At 41.7% G+C, this 18,997-nt stretch overlaps 1 protein-coding gene across 2 annotated transcripts in view; it reads right to left on the bottom strand.

Moving 5' to 3' along the window:
- The window catches only part of PRKAR1B (protein kinase cAMP-dependent type I regulatory subunit beta), a 93,695-nt gene that overhangs the window by 19,018 nt on the left and 55,680 nt on the right, over positions 1-18,997 (bottom strand). For both annotated transcript variants that reach the window (XM_063171829.1, XM_063171828.1), the window contains exons 7-9: positions 12,864-13,022; positions 4,044-4,104; positions 511-632 (exon numbers count right to left, since the gene is read on the bottom strand). In XM_063171829.1, coding sequence (XP_063027899.1) covers positions 511-632; positions 4,044-4,104; positions 12,864-13,022 — 342 coding nt within the window. The remainder of the gene's footprint in view (positions 1-510; positions 633-4,043; positions 4,105-12,863; positions 13,023-18,997) is intronic.

The following is an 18,997-nucleotide window of genomic DNA, read 5'->3' as shown; positions in this document are numbered from 1 at the left end:
CCAGCTGCCTGACAGATCTGTCTGCCTGTGTCAGAGTAAACAAAAAGATGGCTCAGCCATTAGGAATGAGTTTAAGGCAAAACAAAGAACAAATTATCCGTTTTCTGATCAGGTCTCCTGCTCCAGTTTTCAGATGTCCATTTGTGATATTCCCTGTAAGCCCCTTTGGGAACAATGATCAATGCACTCTGTGGCTGACCAGCCCTGCTGAAGTATCAGAAATTTGGAACTAGAAAAGTCTCCCACATAAACAAACCTTCAAACAGTAAAGGCACCAGACACACCTCAAAATTATTCTGCATTTTCAGTTTACTGGAAAGGAGATTGTCTCACTTAAGACAATTCCATGGAACTGGTCTCTGAATTCATTTGAATTTTGAGTAGGTCTCCTGGTTTAAGTGGAGTTAGATTTATGCTGAAGTAAGAGATTGAACTGAACCCAAATGTCTTTAATACAAAGCCTTGATCTTTACCAGGAAATGACAGAGCTTATCAGGTTGCCAATCTTACCTCTGTAATAATGAAGAAGTCATCACCAGGCTCTCCCTGCACAACAATTTTTTCTCCATCTTCAAACTGGACAGGTTCCAGTGCATCAGCCACTGTCAGCCTCTCCCATTTGTCCAGGGACTCTAAAATATTGAAGATCATAAAGCTATATTATAAAAACACTCCAACTTTGGCTGAAGATTCATATCTAAACTGACAGCTCTGCCGTGCCTGGTTCTGTTATAAAAGAAACATTTCTTTCATCCAGGCACTTTGCACGAACCTTCAGTTGGGAAACATGAATGTATTTATTCATTGTGTCTTAGCCATCAGTAATCACCCAGATAGCAATCTGAAGAGTTGGACAGGGGAAGTTGGCTCTGGTTCCTCACTGCTGAGATCTGATCCGGGCTGCCCTGGCACTGCCAAGGCCTGGAGCAGCTGAGGAGCTGCCTGGAGATATGGGAGCACCTGAGATTCCCTCACCAGGTGTCAGGACAAGTCCTGCAGTGTTTTCATTGAGCTGCTCCCATTTCTGGGGTGAGTGATCCATCTCAAGGATGGGTGATACCACCACAGCCAAAGGCCAGAGCCTGGTGGCACCAGCAGCAGGAGGCCAGAGGCATCCAGGTTTATGGATTTTGAAATGGCACCTCTTCTTCATTTGCCAGAAGGATGGCCTGCAAAATGTTTTCCTTTTCATTCCCCCGCTTAAAGGATAAATGTTATAAAACTTTAAAAAATTCTGCAATTAAAAATGATGGGTCTGGTTTAGGGTTAACAGAGCAAAAGCAGCCTGTGATAGGGGTCCTCACCACCCACCTGCACCTGCCCCAGATCCCCACCATGAAAAGGGACAGCCTGCACATTCAAATCTTAAATCCAGGGCTGCTCAGGGTCCCAGTGCCCTCCCCTGCCTTGGCTGAGGGATGGATTCCACCTGTCCTGCCCTCAGGGAGGAGGTGCCACCTGGGTCTCTCTCCAACACACATTTGCATGAGAATTCTAGAGAGTGAATTGTACTTGAACTTTTGTACTTTGATCAGATTTGACTGAAAAATTACAGGTTTAAGAGTTATTAAAAGCAACAGATAATATGATGATTTAACCTTCACTGCCTCAAAAAGCTGGGCTGAAATTGATGTCCCAGAGCTCTGCTGATTCCTACTTACTATGAATTATTGAACTAATGTATGTCAAGATACAGTTTCTGACACCAGGATTAGATGTGTGCCATTCCATCAGACTCTGGTTTCCCAATTTTTTCCAAAATATTTCTTAGAAGGATTGTGTGAAGGTAAAAGGAAGTTCATTAGAGTTAAAATGCCTTTTGGCTGAGCTCAAAAGAACACCCTGAGCCTGGTAACAAAACCAGACCAAAGTGCTCAAAGCACCAAAGGTAATTTTGGGGTTGACTGACACAGCTTCATGTTTTTATGCCACTTTCTTGTTGCTGCTTGGGAAATTAATTGTTTCTAACATTTTCCCCACCTAAAGCACTTTCCTGGTGTGTTTGTGACCTTTGCTGCAGAAGAACTAACGTCAAAGACCAAGCCCATATTGTCAATGCACCATTCAAAAACTGCTCTGTTTGATTAAAAATAAGCATAAAACTCTTTCATACAGACTAGAGAAGACTTTTTCTTTTCTTTTTTTTTTTAAGGAACTCAGTAATTAACAATGAAAAGAAAGAGCCTCTTGAAACTTCTTCTTCAGTTGCCTTTATAAAAAATTCAAAGCTAATTGTAGCTCCAGTCACGAAGTGTCTCTCTTTTGTCTAAGGGAACTGTACCACTACCAATACATTGGTTAATAAATCTTGCAAACAGATCATTATATAGAATATTCTACAAGTTTTAGTTGCAGAGTTGAAGTATCAGATAAATTAGACTACATCAATGCCTAAATTGTACATATCAATTCATGACTTTATATTTAATTAAACTCCAGAAGAAAAATTTAAAAGTATCATTTCTTTCATAAGCAACTACTGATAACCTAAAAAAATCCTTAGATTTAAAAAAAAAAAAAGTGACTCTTGCAATTATACAGCTAATTCCAGACACTGGACAGACCTTGGAAAAAAGAAACATAAGAAGCAGGTAGAGGTTTTTCCACCAGGAAATCACTGAGTTCTGACCACAGCAAGGGATAAAGTGAAGTTGACTTTTCAGTGCCATTTTGAGATTTCTAAAATATCTTTCTGCTTTGCAGGTGTCATCCACTTTTTAGACATGTCAAAGGGATCCTTACACATTTCACCTAAATTTCCACGTTCCTGCAATGATGTGTTATTTTGTTCACTGCTTTTCTGTACTTAAAAAAAGTTCAAATCTTAAAGTTCTTCCTCTTTTTTTGAACCAAGATTCAAAAGCCACACTACAAATTAGGCTCTAATTACAATGCAAACCACAATGAAGGAATGTGTTTAAGGAAGCACATCTCTGAATAACCTTTCTACTCTGAAATTGTTTTGAGATGTCTCATTGTTGTAATTGCTCCTCATTAGTGCAGGTGCACAGATTCCTTTTTTTCTTTAAATATTCATTGTAATTTGGTATAATTTGTGCTCTTAATTTAGGAAGATTTAAATTAAGCATAAAAGAAGGATTTTAAATGATGAAAACTTCATTAATAAGCAAGAACATACTTGGCCTCACTTTAAGCATACAAATATAATTGAAAATCTCATGGATAGCACCTCTCAGAAGTTCAAGTATACTCTCACTGAGACACTCTCATATTTCAGGTACCTCGGCTTGAATGGTAGGTGAATATCATAAACAAAAAAAACTGGAAAAATTTTAAGCAGAAACAGAAATGCTTCAATTATATAGCAAATAAATCCCGAGCTGTTTTTTTCCAAACAGCCCCAGCAAAAACATGATGTTTCTCCTACAGAATCAACAACTCATTGTACTGTCTAACACTGTCCTCCTTATTAGAGGCTTTTGTTCTCCTAATGGTGATTGATTGGTCAGGCATTATGGGTTTGTTGTTTTTCCTACTGAAGGCCATCAAGAACATGTCCAAATTTCGTGGCTATCACATTAATCAAAGGGAAACAAAATCCAAGGACAAGAAGCTAAACAGATGTTTTAAGAATGTGAGACAGGGCCTGTAAAATGCACAGAAGAAAAAAGATCGGTCCAGTTTGATTTGTAAGGTTGGTTTGTTTCGTGCACACAAACACTGTGTTCTTGCAGGAAAAAGCTTCTCACCTGCTCCCTGGGAGGATGTGACTGGACTTTATGACAAATTCATATCTCTGCACTGCTTTCTGCTCTATCAACATGATCTTTACTCAGCAGCAGCTACTGAAAGTACCAGTGTGTGCCTGCTCCACCTTTAGTGCTGCAAACACAGGGGCAGCGCACAGGAAAGAACAAGAAAAACAAAAAGGGCCCTTCACACTTTCACTCCTTCAGAAACAGCACAGTGCGAGACCTTCTGCCTGAGCACTGCTCCTTTCATTGTGCCATCAAAGATCAGAACTCATCCTGCCAACGTGAACAACAGAGAAACCAACAGCCAAGTTCCAGAGGGCAACTGACCCAAAATGGAGACCTTGCTCAGGAACTCTTCGTACATCTTCCGCTTCCTCAGAGTGCTGCCCTGTTATTACAGGAGGGAGAAAAAGGAGAAGAACATTACACACAAGTATTTTTGTGATTTCTTCCTACAGCTGCTCCTTCTTTTTTTTCCCCCCTCCCTTTCCAAATCTTAAGCATAGCCAGTGTAAACAGCCTCAGGCAAACGTTTCCCCATAAAATGTCTGGGCAAGTTGCATTGCTGATAAGCAAAGACAGAAGGACTCAAATTCAATCCTGCTGTAATTTCACTGACTTCACTGGTGTTACTGGACACTGCAGATGAATTGTATCCATTTACAGGCATTCTTTTTAAAGCCTGAACTTCATCAATTAACTGTTTAGGTAATTCAACACATATATAGTTGCCAATGAGGCTCTTTGTAAATACAAAGTAGGATAAAACTTAAAATATGCCCCTTGTAGAGCCCATCCTTTTAGCTTAAGAACTCTTTATTGCCAAATGTTTATCTGTAAACCAGATTAGTGTTGTATCTACTGTACAACCTGTACAGTGTTGTGTCTATTGTTATGCTGAGCAATCCATTCATATTATTATTTTAACAAGATTTAAGCATTTGGGAGCAGACAATCCATCAATGTATGTGCAGCCACCAGCACAGTCATTCCCATTCTACTAAGATTTTGTTGTGCGATAAATTTCTAAGACACCTTCTCCTTACATGGTGTTTGATCAGCAAGACAGAAACCACAAGCAGCTGCTCCAGCATGCTTTTTTGAAGGTGATTCATGTTGGAATAATTATGATGAAATTTTACCAATAGAAAAACAAAAATAATGAATGCATCCTTATTTCCTTTTGCAGTGACATGAAAGTCTTGAAGTCTTGTAAAGAAATTCTTCCCAGGTACCAAAGAGGAACTCCAGGGCCTGCCTTGTCCAGTGCAGTTGGTTCCACACTGGTGACACCCCAAATCCCTCCTGCCTGGGCAGATTTCCTGGGGATGTCAAAGGCTGCCTGGTGCCTCCTACTCAAATCTACAAGGCACAACACAAGGATGATACATTGATCCCCTCAATAAAAGGAAAACAAAGATGCCATTTATTCATAGACTGGGCAGAGAGGATGGAAGCAAATGTCAGTGTCTGCCATAGAAAAAGTCATTTCTTTATTTCTCCTCCTCCTCTGAGTGACCACATGTGGATGCTGGGAATAGAGAAGGTGAAAGAAGAAACATTTTGCCCTCTGGTGTGAGAGCATTCAGAAGTGTTTTGGGTATGAAAATGGGATTAGGTGATGTATTCAAGAATTAAATATCATCCCTCTTCCTACAAATGTGGTGCAGGTGGGGCTGCAACAACTCCCAGAGCACCACGAATCCTTCCAGCAGCATCTCCAGAGCACCACGAATCCTTCCAGCAGCATCAATGGGCTCCGGCTCCAACTAGGAGCCACCAGGTGCTCTCCTCTGGGGGCATCTCCCATTTGTGCCCCTGTCCCGGGGTAGCCCTGCCCCCAAAGAGCCCCAGCAGCAGCAGGAGCTGCCCCTGTTCCCAGGTGGATCAGCAGCAGGAGCAGCAGCTCCCGAGGCTCCCCTGCGCAGCCTGGCCGTAACTCGGGGCTGGTGCTGACAGTTGTGCTCAGCGATAGCATCGCTCACCCTGCTCTGACCCCTCTGTCTGACTGACTTGGTGCTCAACCTCGGGGGGCCCCGGCAGCATTTGAAGTGCCAGGAAGAAAAAAAAAAAGTGGAGGACTTCAAACACAGGAGGCTCTGCGAGCCACGCCAGCTTCTGACAGCTCGCTGGGAGACAAAGAATGGAAAACTGGACACTGTGCAGTTGTTGCTTTCCTCCCTGCAATCGGGTGGAAATGAGAGCAGCAAAATTGACAGCTGTGGAAAACCAGATTGGTGGTTTAGTTTGATGGGCTGGGACACCCAGGGACAGATGTGGAAAATGCTTTTTAAATGACTTGCGGACACAGATGAATTTTAAGAAGCAGTAATCAGCAGCCATAAGTGATGCCTGACCACGGCTTTGAGTATTTAGAGATGCAGACAAGACCCAGGAAGGTGGGAATTGCAGCCATCCCACCTGGCCCAGGCAGAAAGAGCCCACCACTTCCTACAGGAACACAGGTGTGCTATGCCTTGGCTAAACTAAGCCAGGGCAGCAGTACAGAATCCACAGTGAAGACAAGTGCAAGAGCAAAACTGAAGTGGAAATAGTTAATTAAAGGTGCTGTTACCATTTTTTGTATTGCCATATTATCTAGAACCCCTCTTAATGCATAGCTACACTGCCTTAAATATCCCATCAGAATGATCCCACAGGGCTGAGGGAGAACATGGGAAGAACAAATGACTGGGGCTTGGGGCTGCTGTTTGCCAGCACATGCACTGAACCCCAAGGTGACCCAGCTGATGGCTCCTGACTCATCCTGCAGGATGGCTCCATCCATCCATCCCTCCCTCCCTCTCTCCTCAAGGAGACAAACAGCAGCCCCTGGGGTGGTACAGCTTCACCTCAGGGCACCCAGGCAGGCACAGGAGCTTCCTCTGCTTTTTCAGAGCATCTGAGGCTGGATCCAGGTTGGCACAACCAAATCCCAAATTCAGTTCCAGGTAGGAGAAGCCTGGCTCAACCTTATGCACATTGTCTTTATTTGAGTGTGTTTTCCTGCTGCAGCTCTCACAAGCAGAGTGAGGGGAAGGATTTGGAGAGATCAGTACTGTAGTGCAAGCTGAAAACAACCCAGCAGTGGAATTACAGCCAACCAAACATGTGTTTATTTCCTTTGGTATTAAGCATCTTTTCTCCCATGAAACAGAGAGAGAACACAGGATCACAGAATGGCTTGGGTTGGAAGGGACCTTAAAGATCATCTTTAGTTCCTTCCAACCTACTTTGGCCAGCCTGATATTCCTCTCTCATCCCCTCAAAAGCATAGCATCACCTCTGACTTCTGATGTCCTTTTCACACTTTTCTTTAGTTGCTTTACCCAAATTACTGAGGCCAGAGCTATGAACAGCATCACAATCTCCTCTCCTACCCTTCAGGTGCCCTCTGCAGAGGTGCCAACGTCTGCATTCCCTGGTACATGTGCTGAGTCTGTCCTCATGCAATATTTTCATGGAGCTCCCAGAAGCAGCAGCAATTAAGACAGTAGCAACATTTACAGACTATGAGATGCTGAAAGTTCACCAGAGCAGGAAAATAACGAAAAAGGGATCTGAAGACGTTGGAAACGGGGCTAGAAAATAATAGAATGTTCATCCATTCGGAAAATATATCTAATAAAAAAAATCCAAAGCAGAGATGTTTGACATAGAGAAGACCTGCAAGTTGTAAAGCTGAAAGAGATTCACAGACAGGAGGTGAGACCTGCATCAGACTGCAACAAGAACACAGCCAAGGCTATTTTGGTCTGCACAGGCAAAGATATCATCCAGGAATGAAGTTTAGAGGCTCCATCTCCGTGGCTCAGATGTGACGGCGCCTGGTGTGCCACATTCTGTCTCGGTACCTCTCCTCCAGAAATGTGCTCCCAAATCCAACAGAGCCTGAAGAAATGCTGAAACACTCAGGGAGAGCTGATAAGGAAGGAGCAAAACAAATCCAGCCTGTATTTGTTGGCTCAGCACTGGGATCATAGGTATGTCATCCTCATAGCTAGCATGCACTGTGGCAGGGGCTTTAAGTAGACAGTGATAATTATCTACAGATATGTGACAGAAAGAGAGGGCAATTCAGTACAGCACAACTTGACACAACTCAAAGTAATGGGAGAAAATCAAGGAAATCTAATTTAAGATCAATATCAAAAAAGTTTTCCAATGAAGGAATTATTCTCTCGCAGAAAAGTTTCCCAAGGGAAGTGGTAGAAATCTTACAGCTTCAGCCAGATAAAAACAATAGTAAATGTACATGAATAATTCTGCACTGGCAAGGTTCTTGATGGCATGTTTTAAAAAGTCTTTATTAATTCTGCTTTTTTCTATCCTATTAATAACTTATTTCAATAGTTGCTGCTTCTCCCTCTCCCCCTTCTCCTTTGTTCACTTTCTCCCTGGCTCTGAGCTGTCAGGCACAAGCTCATCTCCTCAAAGGCAGTGGCTCCCATTAACTACAAAGCCTTGTTAATATTCTAAGCTGCAGTGCTCCTCCCTGAGACAGTCCCAAGGAGAAACAAGATCACTCTCATTCCTCAAATCCACACAGAAAAGGCCTCAAAGCCATTTTTAGGACCATTTAATGTTGCAAGGCCTAGGCTTAGCTTAAGCAATACACAGGCTGGGGAAGATGAATACCCCAGAGACTGTAACAGGTCCTTGAGTTCCTATTCAGCATCTGTTTCATCTCATTTCCAGCTGCCCTTTCCCTGTTTTCTCCCATTTTTTCTTCTCATTCCTCCAGTCCAATCTTTCTTTCTTTGTGTCTTGTTTCCAATTCATTTTTTTCAGGTGGAGCTGATTGAGTCCTTCCTGGAAACCCCCACCTTCGGTAAGAAGCCAAACAAATGTCTACTGAGAGGCAAAGCACGACTCAAGTTTCAAAGAGAGAGTTATCCTGGCAGGAGGTGCCAGAATGGACTTCAGGACTGCACAGCCCCATTTAATCCCTGGTTAAGCTGTTCCTGAATGATGCTTTGGGTGTCCATTCCTGCTGGAGCATGAAAGAAAGAGCCCCTGTGCATTCTGGCCATGGGCACCAAGCAGCTCACACAGTCCTGGTGCTCTGTGCCACAGATGTCAGGTGGATTGCAGCCCTTGGAGTTGCATTATGCTTTAGCCACCACACAACCTACATTTTATGGCAACCCAAAATCCTCCTGACTTTATTTTATCTCAGCTGAAAAAAAAAACCCTGCTTGTAAAGAATTTATTCTTGGGTTCAAAGCTGTAAAAAAAACAGTAGAAGAAACCCAAACAGCATGAATAAAATGAAGTATAACATTAGGAACTGACTATCCTTGATTTGTCACAACTTACAAACCAATGTTATAACTCACTTTCTGTGAGCAGTTTGCCAAATAGGCCAAAGGTATTGAATCCCACACAGCTCCACTCTCAGAGCCAGGTACCTTGGGCCATGGAAACTAGAGGGTAGTTAAATTATCCTGGATCAAGTCCTCCTCAAGAACAAATTGCAAGAAATTAATACTTCAGATTTTCTCAGTCTGGGAACTGAATTGTCTAGGGGATCAATCTGATGTTGGGATAGAGACATTTGCTTCTCTGGTATTTGTGGTATTTGCTATATTTAGAATACAAATATTGTACTACCCTGGGATGTTCCCCATTCCGTGATGCTCTCGAATCCAAATTGCAAAGAACAGGGCAGCAACTGAATTCCATGAGAAGCCCATGGCAGAAAAAAATCCTCTGCTCTCTCCCAGAAGAATGTAAGTAAATAAATGTTGAATATATCCACAAGTGTGTGTGTCTGTGCCCGTGTGCACACACACAGAGAACATATACATAAAAGAATTTGCAGCAGAGTGAAAAGTATGTAGCCCAGCAGAGATGATTCTATGAAATGAATGGAGCACACAGATGGACAGATAATTTGTGAGTGCACCACAGAGGGAACGTATTGAAGTGGGTTTTTGTACTCCACCAAATACAATGAATTTCATGGTGTAATACTTTGTCAAGGACTGCAGTTTCACTGCACATTCTGACAAAAAGACCCATCCCAACATTTACAATCATTACAGCTGCTAAAACAAACTTGAATGTGACCTTGAAGCCATCAGGGTACCTAAGCTGAGACAATGAAATATAAAGAACTGTATCTGTATCAACAAACTTCCTCTGGGACAGGCTAAGTAATAAATGGATGACAAGTGTAACAAAAAGCCAGCAGGAATCTTCTGCATCAGGCTTTGTCCATCCATAAAAAGGAAACCCCAAACTGCAAACCTCCTGAGATGCATTTTATTCATATCATAAACCAGTCAGGATCAATGAGACACGTAAGTGGGGAAAATGGCACTAAGCAGAAATAAAACCAAGAAATTATTAAAAGCAAAGCAAAGGACAAAAATAGAGCCTGCAAGGAGAAAGGAGGTGGAGAGTCAAGTGTCTCATGACAGGATAAAATCTTTTTGGCAAGTGTGGATCTGAAGGCATGATTTGCAAATAAATATTTACAACTTGAATAAAATTTCAACACTTGACTGAGAAAACACGGGGCTGGTCATGGCAGGGAAGGAATGCAGACAAGAGAAATAACTATCTGGGGTTATGGAGGGGCTTTATCTGACTACAGCAAAAATCTTTGGCAGAAAAAGGTCATTTATTCCTTGGACAAAAGGATTTGAAACCAGAAAATAAGAAAAAAGAAACTCACTCACTCCCAAATTTTGAAACCATCTTAAATGATACACTTCAAAAGATACCCTAAGAATTATTACTCCTTATTTAAAGGCAGAAGTATTTATACATTCAAAACACCCAGTTAGAGGCTAAATGGCAGGAAAACATGTATTTGGGAGTTGAGAGACAGCCACTATTACACTTGAACTCAGAATAGCAAAAGCAGCCCCATAATGGTGGGGTCAGCTCCAGGTATGAGATGCAGCCACTGAAACATGATGTAATTAATTCTTAGGCTTGAGGAAATGTGCAGAGAGCCACTGCAACCTGCCCTCACACGACTGCACAAGGACAGGTGTCTCATTTCACCTACAGCAACAAAGTTATCCACCCTGCACTTACAAATAAATGGGAAGGTGACAGTATTCATTCAGCGTGGATGGGTAAATTGCATTCACCATGGGCTGCATTTAGAATTGGACATTTTCTACACCTGCAGAAAATCATTTACCAGGAAATATTTCCTGTCTCAGCACTAATAATGCTGTCTGGGTATCTAACACAGTGCAGCAGAACATCAATTTTTAGTGGGCTCAACTGTGAAAAAAACACAAGAAGCAAGAGAGGGAGTGAAATATATCCATGTTAATCAAAAGGTCTCATTGACTGCAGAAACTGAGCTTGCTAGCTAAGGTACAGCAGGCACTGGTCCAGAGAACATGTAAATTAATTGGAAAAGCACTTCGCACTGCTAGAATCAAACAGAAGTGCAACCATAATATTCAGCTTGTATGTACGACCAAACTAGCATTAAAAACACAGTCTTTTCCACTTGGGACTTTAAATCTTTTAGCAGAGTCCTGTCTCTGCATCAAATATTCATCTTCTGAAGTGTGCTATCAGGTGATAATGGACACATGACCAACCTTGACAGCTCACAGGGCTGGGTGGTTTTGGGTACCTCTAGTTCCATCAACACCAGCACTGAAATCACCTCCAGGCTGCAAAGCCTGTGAACCTGTCCCTTCAATTCCTTACACAAACTCACAGGCAGCTTCAGAAAGCTCTGCTTAAAGAGCCAAGGAATATGAGCCTTGTCCTGACGTTTATTTCCCTCCTACATTCCTTCGCTTTTGAATTTTGGATTCTTCCTTGTAGCTTGCAGGTTCATCACACCAGTTACTCCAAACCTCTGCACTGCATCCTTGTAGGACATGGGACAAATAAGATGTGTGTGCCTCTCACATCTCTTCAGAAATTCTCCTGCTCTGAGTTTTAGAAGTAACTCAGCGTTCTTGCCTGCACTGGGAACCTTTCAGAACTATTCATCCTGCTTACCCAAAAGAGAGAAGGCAAAGCACTTTTCATAATTATTCCTCAATTTTTCTTGGGGCCATCAGGCTGAATATTTTGGGGTAGAATAAAGTTCCATCAGCTGTACTCTCCTACATGCCAGTGTGATGTTTGTTTATGTGACACTGAACTCAGTCCATGAAATAGGGAGTGAAAAGCAGCAGTGCTCATGCAGACACCCAACAGCCATCACACAGGGTAAACAAAGATCACTTTTACCCTGCTGCTTAAGAATTAATCATTAAAGGGTAAAAACTACTCAGTTCCTTTGCTGGTTTTTCTGTTTTCTGTAACACCCACTAGAAATACAGATGATCTCAAAATTGTTAGTCTGAGAGCACAGTGTCACTTCAGATCAGAATGGAACAATGCAGCTTTGAGAGACAAGTCCTATTGAGAAATAAGCTTTACAAAGAGTAATGTCTGTTAATTATCAAAAAGAAAGGAATATTTTACAGAGAAGGAAGATATGCACATGGACATTGGAAACAAACTCATAAAAGAGTTATGACTTTGCTGAAGTTAATTATCTGTCAAAGTTTCCATTATAAACTCACCACAGAAGAACCAACAGCAAATCCATAAGCTAGCACACGCCCCAGGTGCCACAAAGGTCTGCAGAGCTCTGCTGCAGGGATGAGGGAGTTTGAAAGGAGCAGAGCAATGAATCATTAGCAGCTACAACCCCATGGTATGTGTGGCTGGGTGCTGGCTAACAAAGATGGAGGGCACAGTCCAAGCAAGCCTTTTTATTATTTTAGTGGAGCTGGATTTACTTTCTATCACCTGCCTTGAGGAATGTAATACAAGATCAGACAAGGACTTCACAGGCAAGGGGTGCTGCTGAGAGATATTTCCAGGCTCACAATAAGGAGAGGATTTGCATAGCTTTGGTGGGTAACAGAGGCCTCCTGAGGTTTTCATTCACAGAACAGTTATGCATAATGTTTCTCAATTGCATTTCTGACTCAGCTCCTTTCTGCTGAATCCTGTCCCCTTTTCTTTCAGCTCACTTCATTCAGCTACTCTGCGATTTCGCCATGTCCGCTCCCTTTCACATGGAAGCACCGGAGCACTCTGAACACAGAGCTGCAAAAGAAACTAGAAAATACCCACCCACAAGGAATCCCTTGCCCACGAGCTCACCATTAGGATGCGTCTGTAGCTGTCTCTGTCGATGCCCCAGAGCTTCAGGTCTGTCTTGGCCTTGACGGTGGCAGCGCGGGGGGTTCCGTAGATGAGCGCCAGCTCCCCGAAGCTGCCTCCTTCCCCAATGCTCGTCACCCACTCCCCGTTGACATAAACCTACCACAGCACAAGACAAAAGAATCAAAAGCAGAGCTGGAGTTCTTCTCCTCACTGCCTAAAAGGCTGTTAGCAATTTCCTTTCTAATTGTCAATGTTGGGGACACAGAAGGAAAACAAGAGCGCGACGCTTCCGACAGTTGGTCCCCAAAGAGGGGAACAACCTGCTCTGTGGACAGAATTTCAAGTTGTCTCACTTCAGTACAATGACTTTATTTACTCTCTGGGTTTTCAGCTCCCATGGTTAGCTGGCATCATGTTTTCCCCCTTGTGTTCAAGGCTCAGGCAGTCAGCAAGCAGAACTGTCACAACTTTGGCTTTTTATTAACACTGTCAGACTTGAAAGGAAGTAGGTTTGTTGATATGTGTAATGAGGATTACTGAAATGTGCCATGGCCATGAAATGAAAAACAGTCAAAACAAGGAAATATCTTTTGAAAAGGAACTTTTTTTTCTTTTCTTCCCTAAGCCTAGTGCCTCCAAAACCCATTTAAATGTAACTATACCGATCTCCCTTAGTGAAGATGACTAAGGGCTTTGGACTTGAGAAGCTCCAAGCAGAATGACCCTTTAACATCAGCTCTAGAGAATTCAGGAAGCAGAATTTGACCCACATCCTATTTAGGTACTATATCCTCTTGGAACATGGTATGGATTGATACCACTATTGCTATATTTGTCCTGGATGATGTTTAATTTAAGAATTCCTGCACTTGAGTGCTATGTGACATCTTCCCTGGAGGAAGGGGACTCATGCAGGTGTTTTCTGCTGGGCAGCTTTTTCCTCACTATTTATTCACGAACAATGCTGCTCAAGAGCCAAAAGAGTGCATGCAAAGGCTGCTGTGGGCTGTGCATTCTGCAGCTTGCTATAAACTACACAAAAACCCTTTCAATTCTGTCACTATGCCTGTGAGTTTGGAGGGGAGGGCAGGAAAGGCTGGGTGCATTTACTTAAATATACCCCAATCTGTTATAGATCAGTAACATCAGAAACCAACCAGTATTCATTTCATTTGCTTGAAAGTTCTGTGAAGAAAAATAATATGAAAAAAAGAGGCAGGTATTCTCATCTTAAGCAGAAAAGCATTGCAGAGGCAAAGATCATAACCTGATATCAATTAGTGAGTAATAAACCAGCAGTTTTTTAAAAAATGAATGAATTAGAGGTGTGGAAATCAACCAGTATTCATTTCATTTGCTTGGAAGTTCTATGAAGAAAAATAATGTGGAAAAAAAAGGCAGATAATCTCATCTTAAGCAGAAAAGTTTTGCAGAGGCAAAGACCATAACCTGACACCAATTAGTGAGTAATAAACTAGCAGTTTTTAAAAAATGCATGAATTAGAGCTGTGCTCAAGCTGGGCATGAGAGAAGATGGTGACCAAAATAAATGAACTGGGGTCAAAACTCAACAACCTGTCAGCATTAATTTTAATTCCATCTTCGTTTCATGATGAAAAGGCATAATACAAAATACAGCTGGAATCAATCCCAATTTATCCTCACAATATTCAATTAAGATTTGCTCCAGCTCCCACTGAGGCCAGTGAAATGCTGGTTCAGTGGGAGATGGATGGGGCCACGAAGCAGTTCAGCTGATCAAGAGACCTCTTGGGCATCAGCTGAAAAGGAGCAGCTGAACTCCAGGCAATGTGGTGGCTCCTGGTGCTCCTGGAACATCAAGGGGCTTAAAAATAAAGGGTAAAAATAATCCCAAACAGGCAGGTGGTTGCAGACTGCCAAGAAAAAGCTGAAGCCACAAAAGCTAAAGCTTCATTTCATCACCATGACAGGATGAATGTCACCCAGGAGAATATCACACAAGAGAACAGCAACAGCCTTCCCTTTCAAACTTTCACACTCGCCGCAGAAAGAAAATCTCACAGAACATCGAATCTACTTTTGATTCTCCCCGTGATGAAAAAATGAAAGCAAAAAAAAGAAGTTTTAAAAAAGTCAGGCAAACCCAAGCAGTTTCCTGGTAAAATGAGAGGGTAATTCTGTGGTTTCTTTCTTTTTTTTTGTGAGACAAGCAGGAGAAATGGATGAATAAAATGAGGATTCTGAAAGGTTTGTAACATAGTGAGAATGTACGAACATTTCTAAACTCTATTGGTTCATTGCAAAATTGCCCAGATGCATATTTGACTGTCGGGACACCCTCCTTCTGTGGGAACTTCACTGGATGGGGTCACTGGGTTTGCCACGCTACAGTAATCCGTGTGTTCTCAGTAAAAATCTCAGGGATGGTGGGGAAAATCTAAATTCCAATGGGTTTTGGATCACATCCTGAGTGCCAACTGACATGGTACCCTTGACTCTTTTTCAGCACACCAAAAATAGATGTGTATGTGTAGAGTACGTGCTCTTCTGAACAACACAGATTTTGTTGCTGCAGAAGGGTCTGAATTATAAGCAGGAAAATAAACTTATTCCAACACATATTTTTTAAGCAACATGGTGACATTTCTTGCTAAAGCAGTGTGCAGGATGTGACTGCAGCCCAGAGAGGGAAATTATGGTAAAACTCAAGACTGAGCAAGTGAAGGATGGACATTAAATGTTGCACAGTTTTTATTTAGAGAGGCTGCTACTGAACTGCTCTAAAACTCCTTTAATTTTGATGTCCTGCTTGACAAGACTGTACAAAACATGTTTGACATCTCGCCTTAAACTGTTTATGCAAATGGTCATTCCTCCACCCTGAGGGTGTCAGGTTTAAAGTGCTCTGAGGTGAAACCAAATCACCGATCTGACAGTCATTGGGCCCAGCACTCACTGCCCCAATAAAATGTCATTTCAAATATCAGTCTCTGAACAAGAAAACAGTTTGAGAATAAGTTGTTTTCTAAAAGCAATACCATTGGACTTCATTCTCTGCAAAGGCCTAAGTCAACACTCAACTGTGTTTGTGATGAAGTTAAAGTGCATTGATGGCACACTACAAAGCCATCCTGCCCTTTAACAGAGTTCAGCTGCACTATAAATCCCTTTAAAATAGATTTTTTTTAAAGGAGTGGAAAGGAAAGAAGTTCTGTTTGTAAGGTGTGGGAAGCAGAGCTATTTTAGGCTCAGAACAGCTTATGAAAGTCGATTTTATATGGCAGCAGCTGAGATGATCTCCCTATTTATCCTAAAAAATGCTGGGCTGAGGTTTTGGCTGAGCCAGTTTTAGGCATTTGTGAACTCTCACCAAAGTGGTGAGAGTTCATAAATGAATTATTCCTAATTGAGAGAGCATAAATGAATTATTCCTAATTGTCACTTGACCTGCCCGTCACAGATCCATAACAGCTGGAACCTTCTTTCATGTAGCTGAAAAGTGGAAGTGCAGATGACCAAATATGACCAAGCCATCAGGGACCATCTACTTTTCACAGAGCAAAAGCACTTTATTTCTATACTATATTTCTACTTTGTTTCTATTGATTTCCATCATCTAATACGAACACTGCAGTTTCTGGGGGCTTGAGAATCACACAGTTTGGTTCATTTCATTATATTTTTAGGAGGCAAATGGGCTGTGGTATCCCTGGGCACCAACTGTGGGAGAATTTGCAGAGTCATACAACGTTCAGTGCCACAGGAATTAATCTGGGCCTCCCTCACCTTCATGTTCTATCTCTAGAGATGCAGAAAAGGCTCTTGCCATGAGCATTTTACCTTGCAGGCAGGATAGGAACATCTACCTCTGAGCTTCACTGTAGTGAATTTATTTTTCCTTTAATTTTGTATTGCTGATTTCAAGTTAACTTCTAGCATCTTTTAAATTTTTTTTTTTTTGTGCTGCCACTTTGTGATCTGTGTGGACAATCTAATTTGTTCCAGGCATGGTAATTCTTGTCTTAAATCCTCTCCCTTGTATCTGTTTGTAATAATTTGTGCTTTGTGTCTTGTCAAGCCTCACTATTTGTCCTCTAAAAATGAAGATGGGTTTTATTTATTCTTGGAAAAATGAACAAGCCTTAGACATGAAGGGTATTTTTATGTGGGTAGTTTTCTCAAAGAGAGTGTTTTATTTCTAAGTTTGAATTTGAACACATGAACTTGGAGATTGCCTTAAGAATCCTTAAAAGTTCAAGTTGAAAAACTCCAAACATGAAAATGTTCTGCTTCAAATTTCAAAAGGCAACCTCCCAATATTAGAAAAATCATTGATGATGAAAGAATTTAAACTAGAGGCAATCTATGGAATCTAACCATTAAATATAGCTAGTTTTAAAATCCAACAGTATTCTCACATAAAACACTGTGTAATTTTCATCTTTGTATACAAAAATTAGACAGTTTGTATATGCAAATAATGGGTGAGGAAGATTTGATCTACAATCAAGAAATAATTTTATCTATTGTCCACAATATTTGTGTATAGCTTCGCATAGAGATTTATACAGTAAATACAGAAATGAAAGAACAAAACACTGAAAAGTTTTTTCATTTTGATTTTCACCAATAGTACAGCTTGACTGCTGTTGTCTTACAAGAAGAAAACCTGAGAATGCCTGTAGAGAAAGTTGCTGTGACATTAAATAGAATAGGAAGTTGCTGAGTCTAAAAAAAAAATACATCTGTTTGAAAAGGGCAGCCTATAGTTCTTTTTAAAGTAAAAAAATGTGAGGTTGTGAGATTAAAATAACAAACAGGAAGTCACTTTATACTTAGAAATATGGATTAAAGATTTTTGCAAGTCATATTTTAGCAGGTACTTTCAACATCTTTACTGGAAACTATAATTTAAGTTCTGCCAGCTCCTTTTTGGCACTCGTTCCCACTTGTCTGAGCAGGAAAGCTTCCAGCAGACAAGTGACCTCTAAGACTTCAAAGTTTGTGCCACCATCTGCCTCATACCCATCTGCAGGGACAGTCAGGAGATTAAATTCTCCTCAACCTTGATGTGCTAAGGAGGAAACTGTGAAAATGCAATAATGCAGCTTTGGTGAAAGTGTACCTGGTTTGTAGGATACAGCAGAAGAGAGGAAAACCCAATGTTTTCCAAGCCGACCTCTTCCTCATTATAAAATCTTCTTTTACCTATGAAAATTTGTGCCCTTGCCTTGGCCCACAGAAGAAAATGTACAGATATTTTGTTCTGTGACAACAGGGCTTGTTTATACTCTAAGAAAATGAAAGAGTTGAGAATGAAGTGCTATTCTATTAAAAAAATATTTTATGATGCTGCTAATTTGACTCAGATTATTTTGTAAGGGAAAATTTTAGAAAGTTCTTGCTTAGTCTGTGGGGTGCCTGTGCCAAAACTCAAACAAAAATTACTTTTACATGCGGCAGCTTTTTAAACTCAAAACACCACACATTGATTTTGTTATTCTCACTTTGTTGGTGGTGTCTGTTTGGTTTTGGTTGCTTGGTTGATAGATTTTATTGGGGTTTTTTTTCCGTTTTGTCATGACTTTCTTCCATGGATAGGGATTTAATGATGACACTTGCAACCTCCTTTATGTCTGTGCATGGAAAACCAGGGTGCCTATCACACATGATGATTCCAGAGTATATTTCTCCTTGAATCCACCATTCCTGCCACTCCCAAGCAGATCAGGGAATGGCAGCAGAGACCCTGGCCAGGGGTTAAACCTCTGTGCACGTGCCAGCACCAGCTGAACCAGGCAGAAAATGGCTCGAGGCTCCGAGTCCCAGGGTCAATTGTCTCCACTCCAAGTCACTTTTCTTTCTTGGAGAAGCATGGAAGCACGCCAAAAAAGTCTCTGGCAAGGCTTAAATGAACAGCAGCTCTCTTACTCGTGGCCTGGGGTTTCCTCAGACAGCAAGGATTCCTGCAGTTCTGCCCAGAAAGTGGCAGAACTCTTCTGGGGAGCACCAGTACAGGGTGATGGTGCCTGCCCAGGGGCTCTGGGAGATGCTGCCCTACACAGGAGCAGCTCATCCTGCCCTGGTGCTCTGGAACAGACTTTGCTCTCAGGGGGAAACTGGGATCACCCACCTGCAGCCTCCCAGTT

The sequence above is a fragment of the Melospiza melodia genome, chromosome 18, assembly GCF_035770615.1.
Source record: "Melospiza melodia melodia isolate bMelMel2 chromosome 18, bMelMel2.pri, whole genome shotgun sequence".
Classification (NCBI taxonomy): domain Eukaryota; kingdom Metazoa; phylum Chordata; class Aves; order Passeriformes; family Passerellidae; genus Melospiza; species Melospiza melodia.
The sequence above is the reverse complement of the archived record's forward strand: the minus strand, read 5'-3'. Positions and strand labels throughout refer to the sequence as shown.